The sequence below is a fragment of the Lissotriton helveticus genome, chromosome 3_1 (genome assembly GCF_964261635.1).
Source record: "Lissotriton helveticus chromosome 3_1, aLisHel1.1, whole genome shotgun sequence".
NCBI classification, from domain to species: domain Eukaryota; kingdom Metazoa; phylum Chordata; class Amphibia; order Caudata; family Salamandridae; genus Lissotriton; species Lissotriton helveticus.
The window spans coordinates 2,082,970,774-2,082,980,379 of NC_136061.1; the positions used below are offsets into that span (position 1 = coordinate 2,082,970,774).

The window sequence follows — 9,606 nt, forward strand, 5'->3', positions numbered from 1 at the left end:
GGGCAACGCAGGTATGAAGGAAGTCCATCTGGGCAACCATGGCCAGCTTTTGCTCTGGTGACACCTGGTGTGACAATCTTTTATGGGAGCCTTCCTTATGACCTCCTTCTCCTCAGATGCCCTCACTACCAACCTTCCACAGAGTTGCTCATCTTTCACATCTCCATCTCTCACATACATTTCTTGTGTTTTATTGCAACATTCATACCAGTGGAGGGTGCCGAAGCACTTTACATCAGACACACATTATAGAGACACAATTAAAGTCAGTCTATAGGATATGTTACATAATACATTGGAAACTGCAAGGTGTAGGAATCACTTTATCCAAACTAATTTATGATCGCGGACGGACTTGAGTCCGTCCGCGATCACCGAGGAGGAGGGAACCTCCGCATGGGCATGCGGAGTTCCCTCCTGTCCAATTAGAATGTGACCGCCACCCTGGCGGTCACATCCTCTATTTGTAACATTGCGGCGGGTGCGGCTTCAAGCTGCACCCGCCGCAATGTTACAAATGCATACATTGCATTTGTATGCAGAAAGCGGCAGCCACCGCGCGGTGCCTGCCGATTTCTTCATACAAATGCAGGGGGGTACCATAGGTACCCCCCATGTGCACCCCCCACGCCCCCCTTCACCCAGGGGGCACGCTACGGGCCCCCGAGGTGAAGATCCACATGCTTTTCCTCGGCGGAGAAGCCGCCGCGGAGAGCATGTTTTCTCAGCCATCCTGATATGTCTGGCGGTGTCTGAGAGACACCGCCACCATATTAGGCCTTTTCTGCCGCGGTTGTAAGCCAACCGTGGCGGATAAGCGGCGGACTGAAACCAGGACCCACCAGCCATCCTAATGTGGCGGTGGGTCTTTGGTGGGTCCGCAGAGGATTTTCCGCTTCCTCCGGGCCGGCGGTGGCTTCCGCCGGCCCGGAGGATGCGGAAATACCTCCATCGTAATCAGCCCCTAAGTAGGCAGCATATGTTAAGAATATTTGGTCTGGAGAAGCACGAACTCAGGATTTATAACTTGCCACATTGGTTAGGGTTGGATTTACGAAGAGGAATGCATTTCTACCAAAACAAACCCTTTTTAGCAACATTAGGATTGACTGGGGTTAAAACATGATAATCTATACTATGCAGTTTGTGTGCAGCTCTTTGATGACAGTTCACAGGTTGCTGTGCTATGTTGGGATTTTAACTTATGAACTGCAAGTGGCAAAAGGATCTCTGTGACAAAGGCAGTAACCCATTGAGCTATCCACATAAAATACAGGGGCATATTATCAAGTAAGGGCGTTACATTATCGCCGCTTTTATCGGCAGGAAACTGCCGATAAAGCGGCGATAATGGGCTTGATAATATGCTCTATGAATGCCAATCGAAGCCCATGTTAGATGTGAAGATATCTAACATTGGCTTCGATTCGAATTCATAGAGCATATTATCAAGCCCATTATCGCCGCTTTATCGGCAGTTTCCTGCCGATAAAAGCGGCGATAATGTAACACCCTTACTTGATAATATGCCCCACAGTTCTGTGATCTGCAAGGTACACGTTCTTTGCAGCAGGCATATTAACCCTCTGTACTACTTTGTGAGGAGCCACAACTGCCTCTAGCATAACTCCATCTCTCTCGAGCAAGAACATTAATCCCCTGAGTTATCTTGGCATTTTTATTCTTATCTGAAAACTGTTTGAGATTCAAGGAATTCTACAGAAGGTGCTTTTAAACGACAAAATTGTTTCGAAAAACAGCACCCCGAGCTCAGCGCCAGGTGCAGAGGCACCGGCAGCACCATCCTATGCCACTGTGACTGCAGACTTCTCTTTGCAACCCAGGGCCTTTCTATATCTGAGGCAGTGTAGTGAGCTTTGTTTACCTTTGCCTTATTTTAGTCTGTTCTTTATGTCCTTTGTTACATGCTAGTCATTAATGGAATCATTCCTTACAGTTCTATGTTCCACATGTTTCATCGTTGTATAGAGAGTGTATCTTCAAACATGTTTATGTTTGAAGATGCATCTCGCGTGAGGCTGCTTTCCAGTTAGGATCACAGCTGTTGGAAAGTCATTCAGCAGTTGTCCGACTTGAGAGCAGCAGCACTCCCCAGTTATGCTGATACAAGGATTAAACCTTTTAATTGGATTATCATCCTGTTTCTGCCGACATGTATTGTTGGATTTCTAATACATTATTGGATACTTCTCAGGTAGTCAGTCCACAGGCCCAAGTGTAACGTGCCTGGGCATGACCCGTTACTTTGCTTTACTCAGCAGCTCTCGGACCCTAGACCCTGGTAGTCAGTGGCTGGCGACTGTGACACTTCTGTGTGGAGAATGACTTCCGATCCTGGGAAGCTGTTTCTGGCAGCAGTGATTATGTGTTTATTTTACTAGGCACGTGCCTTGGCTTGGGTACATATATATTCCCTGTAATTACAAACCCCGCACGGCACATGTCTCCTTCGACTGATTCGACATGTTTGAATGCTGCTTACCAAGCAGGCCCGTAACTGTGAAGTGTGACCACCACTTCACACCCGGCCCCCTTTCACACCTAGTGCTGTTTACACAAGTGCCATGACCTCCCCTCTTTAAATGAACCTGTCGGGCTGGGAACTAGCAACATCTCTCTCTGTCAAGGGGGTAACAGTCATGAAAAAACATTAGCCACTCAAATGTTTCAGAATGTATTCTTAAGAGATTATAAATGCTATACTCAGCCCTGGGCTGTGCTGTGCACCTGGATTGTGCAAAAGTGTACGCTTTTAATTCACAAACATCAGGAAATGTTCTTCAAGAGTTTGAACGTTTATTAAATTGCGAAAAAATTACAAAAAGTTGCAGTGTTGTTTTTTTAAGTTATCAAATCTTCGCAAATCCACGAAGTGCTAAATTTGTAAAAGTCACTAGCTTTTACGGGCAATTTAAATCTCACCCATCCCTGCAGATATCTGCCTAAAGCAATGATGAAATTCTGCATATCACGACCAGCGTGCTTCGAAATTATAGCGCAATGCAGAAAAGTTTAATTTGTAATAGTGATGCTAGCCTATAGGACCCATCTTTACAAGTCGTCACTTCACGCTTATGTCAATGGGTTTGACTGGACGCGTTCCGGGGTGTGGGTTGCCTCCTGTGCCATTTTAGGTCGGGATCTGTGCCATCCTGTGATGAAATAGTTGAATGTTGTGTTCTACTCCTCCTCTCTATGCCGGGTAACAATATCACATTTTCGAATTCCAGGTCTATAATTTTGAAGTAAGAGGTGTGGCCAAGGGTTTTTTTCCCGTTTCTGATGCATATTTTACTTCTTGATGTGCCAGTACCCAGAAGCTAGAAATAGCTTTTGGAAATAGTTTAAACTCAGTGTGGCTGGTTGTGTGTGGTAGATATATTGTGTTGAATAGGCATTCGTTGTTCTGTAAAATGTGTTTGCTTTGTGTGTACTACGTGGTACGTCTAGTGCGTTTTTGATCTGAATGTATCCATAGTAATTGGGTTGCTGCTGTGTTTAATCCGGGGTGAATGAGTGTGTTTTCGTTAGTCTAGCCACTGTCTTCTGCTGGGTAACTTTATGCGTCTGTTGTGCATCGGTCGTAAGCGCTGTGGGGAGCCCAGTTTGCGATCACTCTAGTCTAGTGTCTAGCTCAGCATCACTTAAACATCTCAACAGTCTAATCTGTTGTGAAGTATACCAAAATCACAAGATAGAGTTCAAATCGCACTGAGATTTTATTGATGAAAACACAATGAAAATCTCTTCCAAATCATCCATCAATTAATGACAATATAGTAGTTATATTTTACAAAAAAAGACACGACTTGTAAATAATTTTTAAATATAGCATTATTCTTTATGAAAGATGTCTGCCTTTTAATACATAAATATATGTTCATATGCATAAATACATAAACACAATTATAAATGGTTATGTTAAATACTGATAAAATATATAATATATCTCTATGTACAGTGGTAAGAGAGTCGATGGGAGGTGCTGAGGAGGAGACAAGGCTGACAGGCATCTCTAGGACTGCAGGGATGTCCACAGGTCCTGGTCTGGCTGCCGGGAGCACATTTCATCCAGTATATCCTGAAAAACAGAAGTAACACGAGGGTTAATGACATTGCTTCAGCACTATGACACATATTATGCATGGGGAGGGTGTAGGGTAATTAGGAGGGCCAGTTTCTAAGCGCGATTGGGTTTCTCCGTTTAGGGCACTAATCGTGAATTTATTAGGATCGCACAATTTTAGGGGGGAAGGTTGACATTTTATAATATTACACATTATGCTCCCCGAGCAAGGGGATTTCTGGTCTCCTGTCTTGGATGTACCATGAACAGCCCAAACACACATAGGGTCTGATTTACTGAATATTTCCCCGACATCCCCATGCTATCTATAGTGCTGGCTTTCAGGCACAAAGGCGCTTTCCCCAAACAGGTGCACTCGTTGAATCGTGCAACTGGCACATGTATTGTTTAATCTGGCAGAGAACACAGGCGAGTGTTGGTGATCATTGCCTAGACACATGCACTGCCCTCCCCTCCCCACCTTTTAGCATGGCATTGCCATCTTTTCCCGCGCATTGTTCGCTAACATCAACGGAATGTTACATGCCAGAAGACGAATGGTCGTCTGGCCATTGTTATGTTGACCCCACAACCTGGTGTTGATAACTGCCCTGGTTGAGTTCCTGGACAATGCAGGGCCTGGTGCAATGCCCGTGAACGTAAGTGCCTCTCAATAGGGGGATAGCAAATCCTTCAGTCAGTGCCTAGAGGCATTGCAGTCTCGTGATGCGCTATGTAAACGTCACTATTAGTATTATTGCAATGCATTTCATACTTTAATGCGAACAGAAAAAACTTGCTAGCGCAATCCTTTCATCAAACACGGTAGGTAGGGGTATGTTCCCCTCTAGGTGCGCGTGTGGAGCAGGGCCACAACTATCGTTAGTCAGAAACAACCCCAAAACACAGATGATGGGAGCAAGCTGGGCATGTAAACAAACATTACTGTTACGAATAAACATTAAGTGCTAGGCACCTAGCTGGCATTGAAAACTGAATCTTACTCAAATAAGTTATACGTTTCGGACGTGTTTAAGGTTCGTACCTGACAGAAGCCGAGGTCCGGGGACGCAGGTGAGGGCGCTTCTTCGAGGTTCAGCGCCAGCTCTTCCGGGCTGCCTGGAGCGCCGTAGTCTCCGGGGAAGAAGAGCAGCATGTCCGAGTCCAGGGGCTGCTCTTTCTGCAGCTCTGTGGGGCTCCTCAGTTCAGCCTCAGGGAGGTGTGGGTAAGGGAGGTACTGATGGGGGAGAGGCAGCTGGGCTGCACGCTGGAGCGGAGGCATCCTGATTTCACCACAGCCAGAAGAAGAGCGGCCACTCTGCATGCACGTGCCAGAAAGGGTCCTCATTTCACCAGAGTCAGGAGATGAGAGGGGACTCTGCATGCGATTGACGGGGTGGGTCCTCATTTCACCACAGCTAGGCGACGAGTGGTAAGGATGGTGGCGAATAACAGAAAGAGTGTTCGTTTGACCACCGTAGTGAGGAGATGACAGCTGCGGTCCCGGGGCCAAGGCTGGTGCCCGGTGCTGCTGCGCGGCCGCAATTTTTTCTGAGTAGCAGGAAGAGTTGAACCAGGAGTCTGTCTGGCCAGGCCTTTCCTGACCATAGAGGGGTGGGTGGCAGGGCCCAGTCTTGAGTAGGGAGTCTGCCATCGGCGCTGGACTCAGGGCACAGGCCGGATGCGCCCTCGCCTGGCTGCACCCCAGGCCCTCTGGGCAGAGGTTGCACCTCTTGGCCTGGGTATCCTTCCTCTGCGCCAGGGCCTCCTCGCTGAGCCCCAGCAGCTCGGACAGATGCGAGATGTAGCCGATGGTCAGCTGCAGGGTCTCGATTTTGGTGAGGCTCTTCCCCGCCGGGGCCACCGAGGGGGGCAGGTATCTTCTGAGGCCCTGCAGGGCCTTGGACAGATTTCTCATTCTCATCTTCTCCCTCTCGCTGGCGCTGTACCTCTGGCTGCCCGCCACCCTGCTCTTGCCTTTCCGGTCTCTGACCAGCTGAGGCGGTCGAGGCCCACGCCTCGGCATGTCTGGCGCAGGCTCGCAGAAACCCCCGTAGACCTCCATAGGGAGGGTAAACTGCAGGTACGGAGGCGAGAGGCCGTACGAGTCGGTGGAGGAGGCCGGGGAGAGGCTGCTGTACCCCTCGGAGTCGGGGTAGCTCAGCGGCGGCTGGAGCTTGCCGTCTACAGGCAGGAGGTAGTCGCAGGGCCGGAGCTGGGACGCCTGGGAGAAGTCCATGTCTTCCAGTGGGTCTGGGAATGCTGCAAGGAGCCCGCGTGCCCCAGACTTTATCCTTTAGGCCGAGGTGTGAAGTGGCACCTCTCCAGGTCCATTAACACTTCAAAAGCCGAGAGGGGTGAAGGCGGCCAGCCAGGGGTCCCTGGGAAGACGGTTCCCAGCGCGAAGGTGTTCACTTTCACCCTTCCAGAAATTAAATCAAAATGAAGCTTGCATACCAGGAAACTTATTTGCGTATACAAGATATGAGCAGACCTGGCCGGCACGTGCTCTTTCACAACAAAGTGTGCGTATCAGCAAGGCAGAAACCTTGTGTTCGTGGATCATAAATAATTACAACTATGGTTTTTGTAAATCACTAAAAAACGAAGCATATATCGGTACATAGCTTAGGCAGTTACCTGTGTTTAGACACATCACACATGCACGTAGACCCACTGTCAGTTCGAATACATCAACTGCTACGGAGACGCATGTATAAATGTAACTTCAATGCAATTCAAAGGGAAGCCGTGAAATAAATAGATATACCAAGGTAGTTAAAGCAGATGCATGCATTCAAAGATAGAAACAATTAGAAATAAATAGAAGCAGCCAGTGTAAAGAGAGTGTATCAGAGGTAAACATACAGATAGACAAATAGCAATACGGCTATTTTCAGATCCACGGTGGTTGAAATAGCGCAGTGGGTTAACATTCCTGCTTCAAATAATTGTATGCACCCCGAAAATCCACATTTTCGACACATTCATGATTCTATTCTCTCAAGTAATATCTGGATACACTGGATTACCTGTCTACTTCTAACCTCCAGGTAAAGGATAGCCCAGGCTGTGGCCTACGGCACAGAATGTGGATTGTAATTGGGAGTTTACGTCCTTTTAGTGATTTGCTAACTACACTTACCACTTGCCGCTAGGGATATTTGCTTTGTGTATTAAAGGCGCGAGGTGAGAGCATATCACCTCCCACCCCCGACATCAAAGCCTGGGTGTAACCTTCAAAGCCTCTAGTCCAGGACAGTCGAGGTAGAGGTGACGCTGAAATTAACTTGATTTGTCCGTCTTCGAGACGACTGGCCCGTCAACACCCTTGTCAAGGGCAGTCCAGATTGTAGCTATGCAAACACGTCTCTTGCCTTTGACAGTACAGGCCGAAACCTGTGCGCTGGGACCAGGTGATTCTGTTTACATTTCGGTCAAGGTTGGACCTGTAAAGAACCGACAGACGCTCAATTCAATGCATGAAGCGATATACAAATTAATGCTAACCATGCAATAGTTCATCCATCAGGGACGTTTGTATCGCTTCACTTTGTACCACGTGCCTAGCTTGAGATTCGCGCACACCTGTTCTGGTGATGCTGGCAGAGATGCTCTGTCTCCTCTGAGTCATAGGTAGGATTTCCTCGATTCTCATCCACATATAAACTGGTCCTTAACTTGATTTAAAAAAGTGCAGGGGCTCACAGTGTATGTGAGGCGCCCGCAGCCGGCTCCCTGAATGTCAGGTTTGCCGAACACCAACAGTGCCCCAAGCAAGCCGTGATACCCGTCATGCCTCTCTCAGTTTGTCACTCTTACCCTGTCTTTTCCAACTCCTTCTTTCCCCCTTTTCTTTATCTGTTTCTACGGATCAAAGTCTGAAGATGAAAAATAAGCCACAGTCCCTCCCTCTCCCAATTAGTGCCGGTGACCAGCTCTGACTGGCACCAGCACAAACTATGCACTGTCTCATGCCCACTAACCAATGGTCTTTAATGTTCCTGTGCATTAACATTTAGTAGAAAGGACTTCACTTTCATACCTGCACGTGGAATGAGTAGGGCTGCCAGGCCCGTGTAACACGCCCATCGCTGCTCTGATGACCAGGCCCTACCCGTCCTCTGCACCCAGAAACCTACTGCTGTAGCTCCGTACGACTACAAGAAGGCAGACACATGAACGTACTGCCCCTTCCTGCGAGAAACATCCCCATGTTACCTCTGGTCCTTCCCTAGCAGAGCAGGTTTGCTGTTCTTTGGTCTACATTGTAACGAGCACTGAAAACCACGCCTTATTCCACTGCGCTAGTGCCCACGCGTCTCGCACCTCTCTTCCGCGCGTCTCACACCTCTCTTCCGAATTACTTGAGATGTCATAGTATGGGTAGCGCTTACTGCTCCTGGCGAGGCGCTGGAGCGCTAGTGCTGCACCATTGAGCCATTCCACACCGCCCTGCCCCCCCTCCCCTTTTTTATCCTCCATGGACAAGTCATCTACAGACCCCAAGAGTAGACCCGCTGAGACCTCACCAGTTATTGATAGAATGAATCACAGTCCCTTTTCCCTTTCTACGGACCTCTTTCCCGTGCCCTCAGCACTAGCGCGCCCACTCCCTGCTTCGGGCCTCTAGAGACGTTGAGGTCAGCGATTTCCACAAACCCGAGAGGTCAGAGCACAGCGAAGCCATGCCGTCTCGGAAAAAAATAATCCACATAATTGCGTTCTATTGCGTTCGATAGAGGCATCTGCTGCATGCATTTCTGTGCGCGCGGATGGTTTCACACCCTTATGTCCAGGTAGACGCCTGGGAAAGTACATGCGACCCCTTCCCTCGCCGCGCCCCCCTTGCCAGTTAGAGCTGTGGTGTGAAGAGACTCCCGGGGAGCGGGTATTTGCATACGGAGTGTGCCAAAAGGTGACAAAGTTGCCGCCCACGGTGCAGATGCCCGCCCAGGGGCCCTCCCTGAGAGAGCACACAACCCAGGGGTTTCATCGTGAAGTCATGCACGGGTCACGGGGCTGCAGGCACCCAAAACCGCATGCCTAGCCTGGGTGCATCGAGGCACTTACAGCCTGATTCATCAAGCCGAAATCGGCTCGCAAAGGGCCAGATTCTGAGAATCCGGCCCTTTGCGAGCGCTATTTTTGCATTTGGGATTCATCATCCCAAATGCAAAAATCGGTAATAGCGATTTCGCTATTTTGCGAGGAATTACATTTAAGGAATCTCTCTTTGAGATTCCTTAAATGCAATTCATCATCCATTTAAAAATTGCGAATTCGTAATTTCGGCCCGCTATTTACCGCGAGGTCAAACCTCGTGGTAAATAGCGAAAACTTAGAAAAATGCTTTTAAAAGCATTTTTCTAAGTTGCATGTTGCACACACACATGTCCTTTGGACATGTGTGCGCGCAACATCTGTTTCAATTTGCATTTAAGGGGTGTACAGGGTGTCCTTTGGACACCCCTGGCACCCTTTAAATCGCTATCTTATTTGTGATTAGCTAATTGCTA

At 48.4% G+C, this 9,606-nt stretch overlaps 1 protein-coding gene across 1 annotated transcript; it reads right to left on the reverse strand.

Moving 5' to 3' along the window:
* Positions 1 to 4,036: 4,036 nt before the first annotated feature.
* Positions 4,037 to 6,326, reverse strand: LOC144825268 (uncharacterized). Its single transcript, XM_078684102.1, has 2 exons — positions 5,133 to 6,326; positions 4,037 to 4,102 (listed from the first exon to the last, which is right to left on the reverse strand). Exons 1-2 carry the CDS (start codon positions 6,324 to 6,326, stop codon positions 4,037 to 4,039), a joined length of 1,260 nt encoding a protein of 419 aa, XP_078540228.1.
* Positions 6,327 to 9,606: the final 3,280 nt, after the last annotated feature.